General features: G+C 39.5%; 1 protein-coding gene across 8 annotated transcripts in view; it reads right to left on the minus strand.

Moving 5' to 3' along the window:
• Positions 1-350: 350 nt before the first annotated feature.
• Usp16 (ubiquitin specific peptidase 16) overlaps positions 351-19,408 on the minus strand; it is a 37,535-nt gene continuing 18,477 nt past the window's right edge. For 4 of the 8 annotated variants that reach the window (XM_057766123.1, XM_057766118.1, XM_057766124.1 and 1 more), the window contains 13 exons: positions 16,619-16,806; positions 16,033-16,128; positions 14,601-14,731; positions 14,064-14,151; positions 13,082-13,160; positions 11,459-11,550; positions 10,893-10,949; positions 9,095-9,268; positions 6,598-7,276; positions 5,133-5,245; positions 4,180-4,266; positions 834-990; positions 351-730 (listed from right to left, as the gene is read on the minus strand). In XM_057766123.1, the coding sequence (XP_057622106.1) occupies positions 606-730; positions 834-990; positions 4,180-4,266; positions 5,133-5,245; positions 6,598-7,276; positions 9,095-9,268; positions 10,893-10,949; positions 11,459-11,550; positions 13,082-13,160; positions 14,064-14,151; positions 14,601-14,731; positions 16,033-16,128; positions 16,619-16,806 (2,066 nt within the window). In that variant the 3' untranslated portion in view covers positions 351-605. The remainder of the gene's footprint in view (positions 731-833; positions 991-4,179; positions 4,267-5,132; positions 5,246-6,597; positions 7,277-9,094; positions 9,269-10,892; positions 10,950-11,458; positions 11,551-13,081; positions 13,161-14,063; positions 14,152-14,600; positions 14,732-16,032; positions 16,129-16,618; positions 16,807-19,408) is intronic. The other 4 variants (XM_057766122.1, XM_057766120.1, XM_057766121.1 and 1 more) reach the window with 4 other exon arrangements.

A 19,408-nucleotide genomic window follows, 5' to 3' on the forward strand; every position in this document is an offset into this window, starting at 1 on the left:
CAGACACCAAAACAGACTGGAAAATATTTTTTTAAAAATGTGTTAACCTCTAGACTATAGACTAAATTTCCAAAGTTATTCCCTCAAACCCACAGCTTTGAAAGCTTTCCCACCACATACTTAACAAGATTTTGCTGGCATATGGAGGCAGCACTTAGTCCACAGCATAGCTGTGAGATAACTGCTTATCTGCCCAGGTCATCTGAACCATGCTACAGTTAGTGCACGCTGACAACAGGATTTCACATTGTTTCCAGTCACTACTGCAACCCCAACACTAGAAAAATGAAACATTTTGTTGCAAGTAGGAGTACAGTAATATATAACTTAAAAATTAAGTTATTAATATATAACTTAAAAATCATTTTATTGATGTGTCGAAAACTACCACCCAATCAGATTAAAAACAGGATTTTAGTATTTCAAATTTCCTTTGATAAGACAATAAAAATCAGTATGACAATACAAAAACTTATGAATAGGTATTTAAATAAACTGTCGTTTACTTATGTGAACATAATTTATAGTTTAACTTTTTATTGTTATCTTTGTTATGTAGCCAATATAAAAGCCATAGATGTATTTCGGAGAAAGCACTTTTGTTATTACAGTATTCTCTCATAAAATAGGAGATACGCTTGTGAGTTTAGTACTTTGGCTACAGGCACAGCTTGCACAAATGTGTCGCTGATGTGAAACCACTGCCCTTTAGTTGATTCCATTTCACAGTCTGTTAGGAAACACAAAAGGAAAGGTTGAGGCTAGTCATTTTGGTTTTGGCATAATCTACAAAACGTTTCTGCTATCCAAGATAACTTGTGGAATTATCTTACCTTGTGGAATGTCACCATGAAGAACAAGATTAGAAAGACGACTACTTGCAGTTCTTGCCTTGGTGTAGGCAGTGTAATGCCCTGACCTCATAGTACCACTGTGTTCAACAACTCCATATAAGGAATACAGTACTCTTGTACTTTCTTCAGCAACATTCTTTAAAAAATGATAATAACCCAGTGTTACTCTTACCCCATTTATACAGATGCTTTGGCAAGACACATTCACAGTGTCTTACACAACACCTTTCTGTTCTCAGCCCACAGATGCTTCCACCTTTGTCAGACGTTGCAGTTGTTGGTCCCATAGTACAAAAACTAGATACTGAGCTCAATTTACCAGTTAAAGAATTGCTTAATGCCTTAGAATTCCTTAATACCCCTGGCCATAATCCTGGTTCTCCACCAATATAAACCTTGTAGAAGGCTAACATTTAGATTATGCTAAAAGAAAATTACTTGGACTTTACTTTCCCACCCAGAGTGGAGGCTGCTTATTAAGGCCCTAGGTACCACAGGCCTTGACAAATGCAAATTCCCTCAGGCAGGGGCTGTTTTCCTTTGTGCCCTTGTTGAAAGTCACTTCTTTAACAGTGCATTCTGTACCTCCTGCATTTCCCCAGAGGTACATGCCGTGGTGACACGCATGGCCTTTTCAGTGCCATAACGGACTGGATTTTGAACTCTTTTTTTTTTTTTTTTTTAATATTTATTTATTTATTTATTTATTGTGTATACAATATTCTGTCTGCGTGTATGCCCGAAGGCCAGAAGAGGGCACCAGACCCCATTACAGATGGTTGTGAGCCATCATGTGGTTGCTGGGAATTGAACTCAGAACCTTTGGAAGAACAGGCAGTGCTCTTAACCTCTGAGCCATCTCTCCAGCCCCTGGATTTTGAACTCTTAGTCCAGAGATCCAGCCCAGTCTCTTTGTAATGGTCTACTCCTTCAACTCTCACTTCAACTCTTCTGTGCTCTTTAACCTCAAGTATCCTTGAGTCTTGATTGTCTGCTGTATAGTCTGAAGTAGCCTATGAAGCAGCAACCGCAGCACCTAGTAGTAAAAATGACAATTCACTACACCTCAACTCTGAAATCGTTCCAGAATGAGAAGGCATTCAGCACTTCAGTTTTTACACATCAGGGGTTCATGTGCTTACATTAACATAGTGCAAACACAGCAGCATAGCTTCTCTAATCATGAAATCCTTTTCTAAAAGACAAGTCATGGTGCCTTCCCCTTCTACCTCTGCATCTCTATTCAAATGCTTCTGAGTCTTGTTCTTGGCTATGTGGTATCTGCCAGGCTCAACATAAATGACAGCTCATTCTGAGTTACCATCTACACACTGATTTCCAATCTGTATCTCAAACCTCTTGGGTGTAAAGACATGTACATTGGAAATACTTCCAAGACATAGTGCTTGGGTATCACAGATACCTAAATTCAATGTATCCAATGCTGACCTCAATCCTTCAACCTGTTCCCTGTTATCTTAAGTTTGGGTTTATTGCTATGAAGAGACACAACCATGGCAACTCAAAGGAAAATTGAGCCGATGGCTCACAGTTCAGAGTTTCAGTCCATTATGGCAGGGGGCTAGGAGTATGGCAGTGTGCTGGGAGACATTGTGCCGGAGACAGTGCTGAGAATTTTTACATATTGACTCAAAAGCCTGTCCTAGGCTATGGCTTGAGCATATATGAGACCTCAAAGTCACACTTCCTCCAACAAGACCACAGCTCCTAATAGTGCCGCTCCACTTGAGGGTCACTCTTTTTCAAACTATCACAACCCGTGGCCCCCTCTCACTCAAATTTTTGGGTTTTTTTGGGGGGTGGGGTGGGGTGGGGAGAGACAGGGTTTCTCTGTGCAGCCCTGGCCTGGCTTTGAACTCGAGATCCTCGTGCCACTGCCTCCTGACTGCACATGCCATGGCTGCCTGCCTCTATCTTTATGGCACTCCATGTGTCCAGTCACTCAAACCTGGATCTAGAGATCCTCTGCGCTGTACCACTCTCAATATCTATTTAAAGGACTCTGCCTCCCTTCTGACACCAAACAAGTCTTTAATTTTACCTCCTAAAACATTTCTCCCCCTTCCCTATCCTGCCTGCCTACTAACTGAATTATTCAGTCCCTCCTAACTCGATGCCTTTTCAGTTCTCAGATCCAGCTTCCACACAAAGCAAACAATCTAGGTAACACTCAGGTGGGAATTGGTCACCAAATTGCTTCCCCATTCTTCTGTCGCTTCCAGTTGCACACCTAATAAGGCTGAGTTCCTTGGCATTAAAGTCCTTATTCCATCTTTGCCTTCTGAATCCTTATGCTTTATTCTGTGAGCTGTAAAATTTCTGCTGGTCTTTGGCAGGTACCACCCTATTTCATACTGTTATATTCTTGTACCTGCTTTTGTTTTTGTCTGAAAACTTAATTCATCATACAAAGTTTTACTCTTTTAAGTATCAGCTTAAGCAAGCTCTGCTTTATATGGTCTCCGAGACACCAACATGTGCTTTGCATACTGTATCAACATTTATATTAAACCGAGATGTGTGCATGCACTCTCAACTATCAGGATAATGTCTGCCATAAAAATAAGTCAAAATCATTTTATGTCCATGGTGGTTTGAATAAGAATGGCCCCCATAGGCTCATGTGTTTGAGTATTTGGTTCCCAGTTGGTGGAACTGTTTGGGAGGGATTAGAATGTGTGGCCTTGTGAGAGGTTTGTCATTGAGGGTGGCTCTGAGGTTTCAAAAGCCCACTTCATTCCCAGTTAGTTCTCTCTGCCTCATGGTTATCTCAAGGTGTGAGATATCTCTCAGCCTTGTCTGCTGTCAATGTTCCTGACCATGGCAATCCTAGACTCTAACCTCAAACTGTAAGCCCCCAAAAAACACTTTCTTTTATACATGGACTTGATCATGGTGCCTTATCATATCAATAGAAAAGACACTAAGACAATCTAAAATAATCTTCAAAATGATCCGTCACAGATCTTAAAATTATAAAGGTATGGCCGGGCGGTGGTGGCGCACGCCTTTAATCCCAGCACTCGGGAGGCAGAGACAGGCGGATCTCTGTGAGTTCGAGACCAGCCTGGTCTACAGAGCTAGTTCCAGGACAGACTCCAAAACCACAGAGAAACCCTGTCTCAAAAAACCAAAAGAAAAAAAAATTATAAAGGTATAATGATCAAAGTACCACTCTAAAATAATCCTAAGCAATCACCCAACCTTTCTTCAAAACTGGCATCAGCTTTACATTTAATATGAAATACATATTTAGTGGGTTATGATTTCTCAACAATTTTCTTTAAAAACCATTTTTACATACCTTACATTTAAGAGTACAAAAAGGAGCCAAATCTAAGATTTCCGGGAACTTTATGTGTTTGTTAACTTTGCGTAGGTTAAAACCAGCCTAAAGGAGGAGAATTACAGATTAAGTTCTTTTCTGGAAAAGCTGTACAGATTAAGTAATTATCCCCTCTAAAGCCCAAAGAACTCCCAACACCCAGCCCTAGTCACCTTTCTAAGGAGACTTTTTTTTGTGTGTGTGTGTGTGTGTGTTTTCGAGACAGGGTTTTTCTGTAATTTTGGAGCCTGTCCTGGAACTAGCTCTTGTAGATAAGGCTGGATTTGAACTCACAGAGATCCACCTGCCTCTGTCTCCCGAGTGCTGGGATTAAAGGCGAGTGCCACCACCGCCTGGCCTAGGTTTTTCTTCAAGTACCACGTACTACCGAAACTACTCTGATGAGATTTCCCTGATTCTGCCTTAGTCACCTCCAATGTGTTCCTAAAATTCGGCAATAGCAGACTATTTCCCTGTGAAATACTTTTCAGCTCATGTTCTTACCATGTTTACACAATTCCTCGTAAGATACAACCAGTAAGTCAAGACAATGCTTGACCAGTAAGAGGGTAAGCACCTATAAAATCCTGGAGGATTTGAAAGTTGTATTATACCAAACATTTCAGGAAAGATATGGCCATAAAAATTATGAAAATCCAATGAATGTCTTTTTATCAAATCAATAAAAGTAGATATAATACACAAAACAGAAAAACATTTAGACAGTAAACCTGTGTTTTTCTAATCTGAAGTTAAGCTTAGAGTAAGATACTATAAATCTCAATGAGTTCTGGAAACCTATGACTATCTAAATTTCTTACTTTGACAAACCTACATATATTTCTCTTCTGATTTTCCCACTCTTTTTGAAGTTAAAATTAAGAAAAAGCAGAAGCAAATACAGAAAGATAAAGTAGGCGTTGCATGGGTACCTGCTGAAATCTCTTCAAATGGAGAGTGAGGACTGGAGGAGCAAGGGAAACCAGCATCTGCTTCTTCGCATTGGTGTAAACATGTTTCCTCTCACCTACAGAAACGAGAGATGCTAGCAACAAACAATCAGTTTGCTATAAGATCATCTCAAATTCTAAGACAGGATGAACAAACTTCTACAAAGAATGTGGTAATATTTGTGCTTCTATTAAACAAGAGGCAAAATCAAGGATATTTTCTTGGCATAAATATAAACTTAGAAGCAGTAATTGACTGTGAGCGGCAGGCAGTAATCGTGTAGCCTTTAATCCCAGCACTCGGAAGGCAGAGGCAGACGGATCTCTGTGAGTTTGAGGCCAACCTGGTCTTCGAGAGCTAGTTCCAGGAGAAACTCCAAAGCTACAGAGAAACCCTGTCTCTAAAAACCAAAATCAAACAAAAACAGTAATTGGCTCTGAATGCACCGCATCAGAAGAATGTCATGTAGTAAAGCCAAACATTTAATTGGGGATGGAAGTAAGTGTTCCATATCATCAAATCATTTATAAATACCACCACTAAAAAAACGTTTTTGAGGGGTGGAAAAACATGATGGCACATGCCAGTACTTGGGAGGTAGAGGCAGGAGGATGGCAAATTTGAAGACAGGCAGGAGTTACCAAAGAAGACGGTGTCTCAAAAAAATTTTTTTTTTAAAGGCTTAAAGTACAACTCACTAGTAAAATGTACAAGGTGCTAAATTCATTATTAGTCAAAAACTAAAATCTTTAAGAACTGGAACATCAGTAAGATGTCTGGAGGTGGAGGTATGGCATATCTCCCTCCATAAAAAATGACTAAGGAAAAAACATTTTAATTTAGAAACTATCAAAAGCAGAGTATAAGAGGTCTATAGACTTTGGCTTGCTTGACATTGTCTGCTCTAAAAGTCTCTAAAAGCAACATTCCTTATTCTTTGTATCTACATGTAAATAAATGACTTTAAAATATTTCAACTTTAGTAAAGATCTTTAACAATCTGTGACACCCTGCCCCTTTTGGGCAAGGCAAGAGGATATTATCAGTTCCACGTTTATGGGAGATAAGAAAGCCTGATCCCTTTATTCTGAATGTGCCACATAAGCACACTGAAACTTCAAGTCTGACTTCCTGGGGGTAGGAGAGATGAAGGCCATCACTAGAGCCAACAAGGAAACGAGGATGCAGAGAATCAGTCACTGTTATGACGGCATTCCGGTGGGAAGTGTACCCACAGAAGAGACTGGGAAAAGCTGGTCCACTATATAGCTGCTAGGTGCCAGTGTGCTAGCCATGCCAATAAAGTTTTTCCTTCTGTTAGGACATTTATATGCAAGAGGGCACTAGTAACTCTCCAAATCCTGATGTGACCATAATTTATAAGTATTCTCCCTGCAGAATATGCACTTTAATATCAATTTTTAGAGCAAGAAAAACTCTAAATACCTTTTATATTTGTCTTTGGTCCACGACCCTGCCGTCTTGTGCATACTTCACAAAGCAGTTTATTTGCATCTTGAAGCTTCTCATTACGGGTGAACTGATACAAGCAATGCTGGATTGAACACTCATCAGCATTGAAAGCTTCCCGGTTGGCAAGGGTGCAGAAGGCAGTTTCTGGGTCCTCATTCATGACCTCATACATCTTTGTCACAGAAGAATGACTGTCATTCAGAATCTCTATATTTATTTCATCAGGATGAATAGCAGCATTCAAATTAAGGTTTTTTAAACCACTGGTAATGTCAAGTTCTCCATTGGTCCTTTCCTCTAGAAAGGCATCATTTAAAACCCTAGTACATTCAGGAGCAGATGTCGAAATCCCCAGATCACACTCAGTGTTGACACTTTTCAGACCTAGTGCCTCCGGACATTGCTGACTGTCAGTTGCACTGTCAGTTGTACTTTCTATCATTTTCTCTTGGCCATTGAAATCTTTCTCATTAACATAAAGTTCTGTATGTAAAACCTCCTCTTGAGAACCATGGTTGGACTCAATATCCACTTCCACTTCTCCCGAAACTGACATTTCGGCTTCGTGTTCATTGTCTTCAGTATGGTCAGTGGTACAGATATCATTTAAGTGAAGAACTTTTTCTTGAATTTTTTGTTGCCTTCGTTGGTTCTGTGTAAAAAGTATAATATATATATATATATAAAGTGAGAGAGGAGAGGGAGGGAAGGAAGGAGAGAAAGGTAGAGAAAGTAGATACCACATCAGGTTTTGTTGCTTTTCAAAAATATCATTTCATAAGAAATGTTCACTCTCAAATTCTAATTTTAAAAATTCCTTTACTATCAGAGTTCAAATAAATTATAACAAGAAGTTCTTTAAATGAAATCAATAATAATCACTATTCACCAAACACCGGGCTATTGTGGAGGTAACAATACAGGAGATATTGCATACTGTTGAGAAGTGAGCTATGAGTTCTGTGACTTAGAACTGAGGAGTCAAGAATTAGACAGAGTGGTGGTTCTCAACACTCTTGTGGTTTGAATGAAAATGGCCTTCACAGTACATGTTTCGGTATTTGATCCCCAGTTGGTGGAACCATGTAGAAAGGAAGGATTAGGAGGTGTGGCCTTGTGGGGGGAGGTGTGTTACTGAGGGCAGGCAATGAGGTTTCAAAAGCCAACACCATTCCCACTGCTTTTTCTCTGCTTCATGGTTGTAAGATCAAGATGTGAGCTCTGGGCTAGGCGATGGTGGTCCACACCTCTAATCCCAGCATTCAGGAGGCAGAGGTATGAAGATGTCTCCATGAGTTCAAGGCCAGCTTGGTCTACAGAGTGAACTCCAGGACAGCCAGGGCTGTTACACAGAGAAACCCTGTCTCAAGAAACAAAAGATGTTGCCGGGCGGTGGTGGCGCACGCCATTAATCCCAGCACTCGGGAGTCAGAGGCAGGCGGATCTCCGTGAGTTCGAGGCCAGCCTGGTCTACAAGAGCTAGTTCCAGGACAGGCTCCAAAACCACAGAGAAACACTGTCTCGAAAAACAAAAAAAAAAAACAAAAAAAAAAAAAAGAAAGAAAGAAAAGAAACAAAAGATGTGAACTCTGAGCTGTTCCTCTGCCATCTGGACTCTAATCCTCTGAAACTGTAAGCCAACTTCAACACTTTAAGTTGCCTTGCTCATGGCATATTGTTGGAGCAATAGGAAAGAAAGTATGGCAACTCTGCAGGAATACGTATCTATGAGTTGTAATTACCAATTAGTCTCACTAAAAAGACAACAAACTAAAAACTTGTTTTGGATACAGGATACATGAAAATTCTTGAAGGAAAAAAAGACACAAAAAAGCCATATGCACAAGGCCAGTAAAATTTCCCTCCTGAATTTACCTTTTTGTCTGCATAGGGGGAGAGGTGGAGAAGAAAGGGGCAAGTAAGAATGAAGTTTACATAGGGACTAAGGAAATGGCCCAGTGGTTGACAGCACAGGCTGCTCTTCTCGAGACCTAGGATCCTCAGGGCAGCTCACAACCAACCATCTATAACTCCAGTCCAGGGAATCTGATGCCCTCTTCTGGCCTGTATGGGCACCAGGCATACATGTGGTACACAGACATGTAAATCAAACACCAATTCACATAATATAAATAAAATTTCAACAAAACAAAAAATACAGTGCTAACAGCCACCATTCTGCATGTTAACTAAATCTTTGTAATTAAAACTAACAAGTGGGGGCTGGAGAGATGGCTCAGAGGTTAAGAGCATTGCCTGCTCTTCCAAAGGTCCTGAGTTCAATTCCCAGCAACCACATGATGGCTCACAACCATCTGTAATGGGGTCTGGTGCCCTCTTCTGGCCTGCAGGCATACACACAGACAGAATATTGTATACATAATAAATAAATAAATATTAAAAAAAAAAAACTAACAAGTAAGTAAATACACAATAAACAAAAAGCATAACCTCCCTTGTAGTTACCCACCTTGGCTTGCTTTTTAGCTTGCTTCTTTGCTTTTTTCTGTATGTGCTTGCTGGTTCCTGAAGGCGTATCACTTCTCGTTTTCATGTAGCTGTCATCTTTCTCTTCCTCACTATCTTTATCTTCTTCCTCCATCGTCTTTTTCACATCTTTATCATTTGTGTTTTTCTTACCACTCTTAAAATATGAAGAAAACCAAAATATTACCACTATTATGGTGAAAGAAAACTCATGTAGCTTAATATTTTACTCCCTTATCATTTGTTTAAGATTTATTTTTTATGTTCACTGGTGTTTTGCCTGCATATATGTCTACTTAAGAGTCCCAGATCCCCTGGAACTGGAGTTACAGTTGCGCACTGCCGTGTGGATGACAGGAACTAAACCAGGTCCTTTGGAAGAGCTGCCAGTGCTCTTAACTGCTGACCCATCACTCCAGACCCTCTTACCCTTTTTAATTTTCTTGATACATGAAAATTTATATAAAGACAGCAATCATCACATGCTGAGAAAATATGAAACACAACAGTAAAAGGCACTATCAGGGGCTGAAGAGATGCTCAGTAGTTAGGAGCAGCACTCATGTCAGGTGACTCAAACCACCCAGATCTCCAGCTCCAGCGTTTCAAAAGCACCTGCAGTCAGGGCACATACACCCGAAGATAAACACATATATACATATCTCAAGCAAGAAGTGTCATGTGAATCCCAGCACTTGGGAGGCAGAGGCAGGCGGATCTCTGTGAGTTCGAGACCAGCCTGGTCTACAAGAGCTAGTTCCAGGACAGGCTCCAAAGCCACAGAGAAACCCTGTCTCGAAAAACCAAAAAAAAAAAAAAAAAAAAAAAGAAGTGTCATGTGTAAGTATATTAGAAATGAGTGTGATGAATTGTATTGGATACAAGTCATAGAATGTTGTATAGATGTCCTTTTGTAAATGTACTTTAGTGGTTTCTGCATCACACCATAGAATTCCTTTGTTGTTTTTGTTTTTGTTTAGTTTTTCTGCACGTGAATGATAGTCTTAGAGGAAGTAAGTAAAGTTAGTTTGGTAAGACTTTAATTATTTAAGTAACAGAGCAAAGGGTTCCTAATTTACATTGACTTGAATAATTTATTCAATACTCATTTATTTATTAGAACTCCCTATATAGAAAAGGCCAGCCTTGAGTTCAGAGATATGCTAGTCTCTGACTCCCCAGACCTGAGATTAAAGGAAAGGCATGGGAAACCATACCAGGCAATGCTCTTTTGTTATCTTATAACCACTTAAAAGGAACCAAATTAATGCAGTATAAAACTAAGATAATAATTTCTATTTATTCTTTATGTAATTAAGACTACAAGGAACTTGTGATCAGCCTTAAATAATGAAAACAGAAAAAAATCCTTTGTATAATACAATCAATTTAATACCTATAAAGAATTGTAAACACAGCTTTCTAATAAAGAATATAGTCTACTAGGCAGTGGTGCCTTATACCTCTAATCCCAGCACTCAGGAGGCAGAGGCAGGAGAATCTCTGAGTTCAAGGCCAGCCTGGTCTACAGAGGGAGTTCTAGGACAGGCTCCAAAGCTACAGAGAGACCCTGTCTTGAAAATCCAAAAAGAATACAGTCCATTTTTTTTTCAAATCCTAAAAATTATTCCATCTCTAACAGACCCTGGAAATTTTCTTCATGTGCTACTGGTAATACAGATACCCTTACAAAGTGTGGGGGTGTTCCTCATAAAAGCTAAGGAAGACAAAATAAACACATAAGTAAATAAACTTTGTTTGATAAAATAAGATAGTCTTACCTGATCATCTAAAACTGGGAGAGACAAATCAAGGAAAGATTCATGCACCAAGGAGACCTTAACCAACCAATGGCAATGGAAGGAAAAGGAAAAAATCATGTTAAATCTTACTATTAGATTATTCCCATCCTGGAGAGAAAGACACTCACATTAAACATTACCTATTAGGATGATGGGTAGAAGGTGGGATTTAATAAGTAAATGACTAAGAAAATTTGAAATTAAAAAAAATTACAGAATGTTGAGGACCTTGAACTGGGGAAAAAAATTATAACTACTGTAATTTACCAAAGATTTTAGGGGTGCTATATTTCCAGTGAAGAATCATAAATATCAATAAAGAATACCCTATAAGGGCTGGGCATGGAGGTACACACTTATAATCCCAGCACTCAGAAAGCTGAGGCAGTCTGTGGTGAGTGTGTTCCTGGCCAATGTGGGATACTCAGCAACACCTCATCTAAAAACAAACCAACAACCCCATATTTAATCAGATGCATCTGTTCTAGATTAACTGACTCAGCGAGTGTTAATGCCTAAGCCCACTGCACATGACACCCACTTACAGTCCTGCATTCGTCACACATGATTGTACTCGTCAGTTCGCCACCAAAGATGCGGTCCACAAAACTTGGGATTGTCTTTTTCTTTTCATAGTCTGCAACAACAAAATTACAATTTCTTAAAGTTGAGAAGAGTTTAAATTACTTATCTAAATTTTAATGTCCTGTCCCTAAACATTCTTTCCACTATTCATAAGTATGTGTTGCATTTGCAAGCTGTGGAAATTAGCCTTTATATTCTACCACTGAGCAAACAATTAACACAATCATCTTGGTTTTTTTGTTGTTGTTGTTGTTTTATGTAACAACATTCTGCCTCCATGTATGCCCGCATGCCAGAGGAGGGCGCCAGATCTCATCACAGATGGTTGTGAGCCATCATGTGGTTGCTGGGAATTGAACTCAGGACCTCTGAAAGAGCAGCCAGTGCTCTTAACCATGGAGCCATCTCTCCAGCCCAACCTTGTTATTTAAAGTCTATTTATTAGTAAGGAACAAGCTACAACTCAGTAAGACTTTCTATTATCGTGTCTAAAATGACAGGCTCGGACTCTGCTAGCTGCTAGGACCACTGCCTTGTTCCATCCAGCATGAACACTTGAATACAACAGATAAGAGACTGCAGTTTAGAAAAAGAAAATGCGTAACTTGGTTTATGAGCTCTAAAACTGAAGTTTTTTGTAATTAAAAACAAAACAAACTCTGCAAACTATCAGGAAGAATGTTCCCTTTGATTTTCTCCAGTACTGGCAATACTTGACATGTTTAAAGTCAGAGTAGTTTAATATCTCATCACTTAGTTTTCAAAATTGATGAAGCGCATAAGCACTATTCAAGTGGCATTACAACAGACAGTCCAATGGACACTATTTGGTTACTGGCCAGGCTCTACAGGATGCCAAGGAGGTATCCGTTAGTCACCATGGTCATTTGACAAAGATTAAATGAAAATCAAAATGTAGTTCTTGTGTTTCATCAGTCCTGTGTCCAATGCTCGGTAGCTACATGTAGGTAGTTCTGTCTCTGCAGGAGAACCCCATCATCACAGAGTCCTACGGACAAAGCCAATTGTGTTGGCTCACGCCCATAATTCCAGCACTCAAGTGGTTAAGGCAGAAAGAGCTGTGAATTCTAGGACTGTCTGAGCTATGGTTAGTCATAATTCAATTTTGAAAAATTGTGATGTTATCTTAATTCTATCTTTATAGGTCTCAGTATATTAATGCATAAAAAGAATATTTCACAAGTTAAACTTCTCCAAAATATTGACCACTGGGAGGACCAATTAAATTTTTTTTTTTTTTTTTTTTTTTTTTTTTTTTTTTTTTTTTTTTTTGGTTTTTCGAGACAGGGTTTCTCTGTGGTTTTGGAGCCTGTCCTGGAACTAGCTCTTGTAGACCAGGCTGGTCTCGAACTCACAGAGATCCGCCTGCCTCTGCCTCCCAAGTGCTGGGATTAAAGGCGTGCGCCACCACCGCCCGGCAACCAATTAATTTTTAAAACTCATAGTGACATGGATAAACTGTTTAAAATAATTCAGGGTTTCAAACATATGTGCCAGTAATCTTGTCCTATGGTACAGAAGAATTCAACTATAGTGTTTTAGTTCAAAAAGTCAGACATTACCTTTAACTTTATTTTTTACTTCTTCATCCAATTTTTCAGTAGAATTACCAAATGCTTTAAGAATTCCTTTACTCACTCTCTAAAAGTAACAAAATGAATATATATATACTATTAAATTTTAAAGTTATTTTTCTTAGAAAATATGTAATAAATTCAAGAAAGGACCGAGATGTAGCTCCCCAAATTTACTAAGATAATCACAAATTAATTCAAATAAATCAAAATTAATTCAAGGAGCTAAGAAAAATTATGCCTATTAAGCCTATAAAGCAAACTTTTGAATACAGGTATGGTGTCAGCATTTTGAGACCTTCAACCTACTCAACACTGCTTTATGAAACATGCCACCACCTCAGGAAGACACTGACAGTTCTAGTGAGGCCACACCACAGCTACAAGAACCAGCTCTAACACACCGTCCTGCTCTGTCATTACCGAGTGATTTGAACTAAGATGAAACATCTCTCCACCAGCCTATGGGGTAAGAAAATAATCTACCTCATAGGCTGGCTCAAGAACTCAGTAAGATAATTCATATGAAACAGAGCGGTGCCTGGGAATAAGTACAGAATTAAAGAATTATTACTGTTACTAGTGCAATTAATTAAATTCATACTTCCAAAATGCATTACATATACTGGTAATTAACAAAAGTTTTCAGTTATAAAAACTGTCCCCAGACTCTTAGCAAAGTGAGAATGTGCTGCAACAAGGACTTCCGAGTGTTCTGCGTCTCTCCAGGTGGGGTTTAGTGTAACGAGCGAGCCTTTAAAGACCGCATCGCTGCAAGCACCGAGTAAACGAAAACATCTCCATTAAGAGAACCATTTTAATCCTCTTCACTTATTCTAATGAAGAAGCATATTGGCTGGAAAACCTGGTAGGTAAGTGTTTATTTAAAAGCACAGTGGCCTCTGTGACTGGCAGGAAATGGCAGGTGAGCCCATGAAATTACAACACAGGATTCTCAGAGTATGCTAACTTGGTGTTCTTCCGCTCTCATGCCATCCAGTAAGTAGCGAAGTAGCTCCTGGCTGTCTTGTTGCTGGCACCCTGTAAAACGTGTTGCTCTGAAGACAAAACAGAAGAAAGAAAAGCACTGATGACTCTACTACTTTACAAAGCTCATTTTAAAGTTTCATCCCAAGTAAAAGTGTCTTAGAGTTTTCTCAAAATTTGTGTCTACTGGGGCTGGAGAGATGGCTCAGAGGTTAAGAGCACTGGCTCCTCTTTCAGAGGATCCGGGTTCAATTCCAACACCCACATGGCAACTCAAAACTGTCTGTAACTCCAGTCCCAGGGGATCTGACACCTTCACACCAACGCACATGAAATAAAGTTAAATAAATCATATTAAAAAAAAACATGTCTACTATAAGAACACCCAAGGCAGATTTAATTACCACATGAAGCATGCTTCTTTAACTTGGAATGAAATATGTGTTTGCTCACTTGGTTCTGAAACTGTTTTCTCAGCATCTTATTGATTCACTGAAAGCACAGCCAAGTAGATACTCACTTTTTACAGACCTGAGAAAAGAGCTCTTTAGGCGTTACAATTCGCTTTTTGTTCTCTTGCATCTCATTAAGAAACTGGCTCATAGCTAAAGTAAGAGGTCCTGGAGGCTCGAGGTTTACTTCTAAAGGTTCCTAAAAGTAGGAATAAAAATTATTTCACTCAAACATTACGATCATTTGCTTTCCCAAAATGTATCAAGCCAATTAATATTGATGGAGCTGCCCAATGTAAACATCCAAAATATAAACCAAGAGATAAACTTCCTGTTCAAAAATTCAGCTCTGAGCAAACAAAAAGGCTCAGTGATTAAAGTACTTATTGGGCATGCCTAACACCCTGAGTTCAATCCCCAGAACGTGCACGAAGATGGAAGGTTAGGAATCCACTCCATGAAGTCTCTGACTCCACACACCCACCATGGCATACCACACACACACACATGCACCTCACACAAATGATAATAAAAAAATTTTAAAGGAAAATTGAGCTTTATCTTAGTTTTAAGTGGATAGGAACTTAATACCTATTAATTAAGAAAGCAAAGGCAAAATGCATCTAACAACAATGAAGAAGGTAAAATTTATTTGACTACATAGCACTTAGGTCTCATTGAAAATGTCAAAAAACAAAAACAAAAACAAACAAACAAAAAGCAACCCAGTACAGGCCTGGGCTTCACAATTATCAACATTCCCAAAACAGAGTAGAAAACACACACACGCACAAAACAAAAGAAACATGGTAAGCTCACAACAAGCAAACATAAGATCCTTGTAACAGCTATTAGTTCTAAATTGTTTATCTTAGATTGAAATAAAACCAAGGAGAAAAGGCAGAATGAGTTTCAATTCCTCAAAACAACTTGGAATATGGACATTTACAAAGAAGATAAAACAATTTTATTTATTTATTGACATGTATTTATTTCATGCATAGAAGTACACACACATGCTGTGCTGTGACAAGTGTGGAAGTCAGAAAAAAACATCTGGGGAGTGAATTCTCAGTCCCAATGACTGGACTCAGGTCCTCAGGCTTGGCAGGAAGCCTGTCACAGAGACATCATCCCAGATCAATTATTGTAAAAAATCTGGCTTAGCATGATGGTATACACACACCTCCAACCCCATAACATGGAAGGCTAAGACAGAAGGCCTGCCAAGACTTCAGGTCAGATTTTAGGTCAGATACAAAGATTTTAGGTCAGATACAAAGGGACTGTCAGGCCAGTAGCAAGAACTTTTCTTAAAATGAGTTAGAAATGGCTGGTGGTCGTGCAGCCTTTAATCCCAGCACTCAGAAGCAGAGGCAGATGGATCTCTCTGAGTTCAAGGCCAGCTTGGTCTACAGAACAAATTCCAAGACAGAGCTACAAAGTGAGATCTTGTCTCAAAAATAAAAGTTATAAAGTTCCATTGAATCAAATACGTACCGTAAGTGCCAGGTCGGGTGGCTCTATTTTCACAATTGTTCCAGACATTTTCACTTCTTTTAGTAGTTCTCTAAGCACTGGTGTTTGGGACAAATTCTACAGTGCAGGGTAGAAATAAAAGGGCGATTGATTATATAATCAAGTCATTCAAACATTGAAGAGTTTGTTCTACCAAAACAGAACACAACCAACACTGACTCTTTATTATCTCTCTACCTAGGCAAGGAGCCACTACAACAGGCTCTTCTGCCCGCTCTCCACAGTTCACAGACTCGATCTCCTGCTAAGACTGAGACGAAGATACCTGCCCCACATCCCAACGGTCTCGTCACCACTCACTACCATTCTGACAATATATTTCTTTCTGTACCAGGCTGCCCTGTGTTTTCCTGATCCAAACTCATGACTCATGAAAGCAGGGGCCACGACTGCTTAAAATGCCATTCTATCACCAGTGCTACCAGAGTTTATTACATGCAATAAACACGTGTTACTTTGAATATGCAGAATTAATGGGGGGGGAGGGGAATACAACTCAACTCTTAAGTTTCAGAGCCTGAGGGAAGAAGAGAAAGAACTCTGTCACCTGCATAACAGCATTGAAGAAACAAGTATTTCCCAAATTACTGAGTCCTTTCATGGTTATCTGGGAAGCAGAGTCCACTGGAACATTTTCTTTAACCATGTTTTCCGATTTCTCTCGCTCTTGTTCATTTTTACTCTCTTTTTCCAACTTTTTATTTTCAAGTTCAATGTGTCCATTATCTTTCTCTGCTTTAAGGGGGAGAAAAAGAAGACATGGCAAAGTATAGAATATGCACATGCCATTGTACTAGAATTTTTTATTTTAGCTAGTATCGATTATTGGCACCGATTTGACTGATATTTAGTAAGTAGTGGTAAACTCACAGAAGTGATAAACGAGCAGATCTGTGGATAGAAGCTGGTTTGACAAGTGTAAGAGTGGCACATGTTTTGGTATAAAATCATCCCTTATTACATAAATATTCTTTATACATAAAACAAGAATGCAAACACAATATGTTTAAATGAATTCTACTAACCAAAATTAAATTCTGACATGAATAAACAACTCTGGCTTAAAAAAGATATTTGTCAACACAAGTATCTAAAAAATAAACTTAAAGCAAATGCTGTACACCATGCCAATTCATTTACTTCTCAGAAATATCTAAGAAGCTGACTTTAGAAAATGCCACAGAGAGCTAGGGACGTCAATTAGAAGGGAAGCTGCTGCCAAGTGAAAAGCACAGTGTCATTCTTGAATACATGTAAGGTCAGTTACCTCTAGCCCGACATGGTGGCACATGCCTTCAATCCCAGCACTTGGGAGGCAGAGGCAGGTAGACCTAGGTAAGTTCAGGCTAGTTAGTGTACAAGAGACCATTCCCCAATACAAAACACAACCTCTGCCTAAAAACCAATGTATGTGTGTGTTCATGTTATTTACTGATAGACTGAAAATCTTCTATTACAAAACGTATCACTAAATACAGTAAAATTAAGTCTATAGCATTCCCTGGAAACCTGCTTCCCACACCGGCCAAGAAATGAGGTAGGCAATCTTCACTCTCCTTCCTACCCTCCAATTCCAATCCCCAAATCTTATCCCCAGTTTTGTAGCAGACCATCTCTGGGCCCATTCCCAGGGGTCTGGGTAGATCTCCGACAGCCCCCTCCCTCAAACCATCCCTTTGTCTCAGTCTGATTTACAGCAGGAGGCCCTTCCTGGAAAGCCAAAGGCCTGTCTGTAGACAGCCAGGGGATCGGGTAGGTGATCTACTCTCCTTCCTGTCTTCCAACTCCAGTTTCCCAGTCTTTACCCCCAGCTTTGTAGCAGACCATCTGCTCTGGCCTCTCCTTCCTCTGTGCCCATTCCCAGAGGACTACTCAGCTTTCCTTCCTCCTGTGGACCCTCTGAGCACCATCCCCTTCCAGCCCACTCCAAATACCTAGAAACACTTTCTACCTGGGATCCAGGGATCCAAAGTGGCCAACCTCATAGGGTCTCAGAAGCCACCACAATCTCCTGAGATTCCAGAACACGGGGCCTGCAGGGGTCTTTACCAGATGGGGTCCCAGTACTGAGAGTGGAAGTAGACATGACCCCATCCCTAACCCAGAAGCTGTCACTAATTGATAACCACTCAAAAAATGAAAAATCAAGCCTTACCCGGAAACCATTTTTTTTTTAAGATTCATTTATTTATTATATATACAGTGTTCTGCCTGTATGTATCCCTGCAGACCAGAAGAGGGCACCAGATCTCATTACAGGTGGTGGTCAGCTACCATGGAAATTGAACTCAGGACCTCTAGAAGAACAGTCAATGCTCTTAACCGCTGAACCACCTCTCTAGCATGCCAGCAGTACCTAACCAACACAATGAATTCAGTGGCATCATTGGAAGGTTCTCTGTTTCCTAATGCTATTATCAAGGCTTGTTTTTCCCATTACAGTCCCTTGAGTATCTATTATGATTTCTAGTTTTGTGTTTCTATGAGATTTCTGTGAACGTATGTGTTTCTGCATCTATATGTGTTCTTATGATTTTCCTTTGTATGTTTTCCTTATGTTTGTTTTGTCCTTTTCCAACTTGTTTGTGTTTTACCTTATTATTTTATCATCATCATCTACATTCCTGTTTGTTTTCTAAGGAGAGAGAAAGGATGTAGATTTGGATGGGAGGAAATGTGAAGAGAATCTGAGATGGGTTAGGGATTGGGAGAGGGAAAATGGTAATCAGAATATATTGAATAAAAAAACTTTCAGTAGAAGAAAACTAGAAAAAAAATTATGATTCCTTTATACACACACACACACACACAGTCTGTAGTAAGTTCTGGGTCAGAGTTTGAGAGCAGTGTCTACTTCCTTTGACCTTGGAGGACCTTAGTCCGGCCTTTTAATCACTTATGAATAGATCATTTTTACATCCTATTTAATTATAACAAAATAGCTTTTCAGTTTAAAACACATCATAGTTAATATTATCTGCTATGTGCAATAAGGTAACAAATTAACCGGTGTGGAGCCATGCAGCAGTAATCCCAGAAACCCCAGTAAACAGAAGGCTGAGGCAGGTGCCTCACAAACTCAAGGACAGCTTTATCTACAGAAAGATGTGATCTCAAAAAGTAAATGAATGGCTGGCTGCACTGGGGTGCATCTTTAATCCCAGTACTTGAAAGGCAGAGACAAAAGAATCAAGGCCAGCCTGGTCTACATTGCAAGTTCCAGGACAGCCAGGACTACAAAGAGAAACCCTGTCTCAAAAATAATAATAATAATAATAAATAAAAAATAAAGGAACAAATGAGTAAATAAAAGCAGCTACACAAATCACCATCACCG

Source organism: Chionomys nivalis, chromosome 3 (assembly GCF_950005125.1).
Source record: "Chionomys nivalis chromosome 3, mChiNiv1.1, whole genome shotgun sequence".
Classification (NCBI taxonomy): Eukaryota; Metazoa; Chordata; class Mammalia; order Rodentia; family Cricetidae; genus Chionomys; species Chionomys nivalis.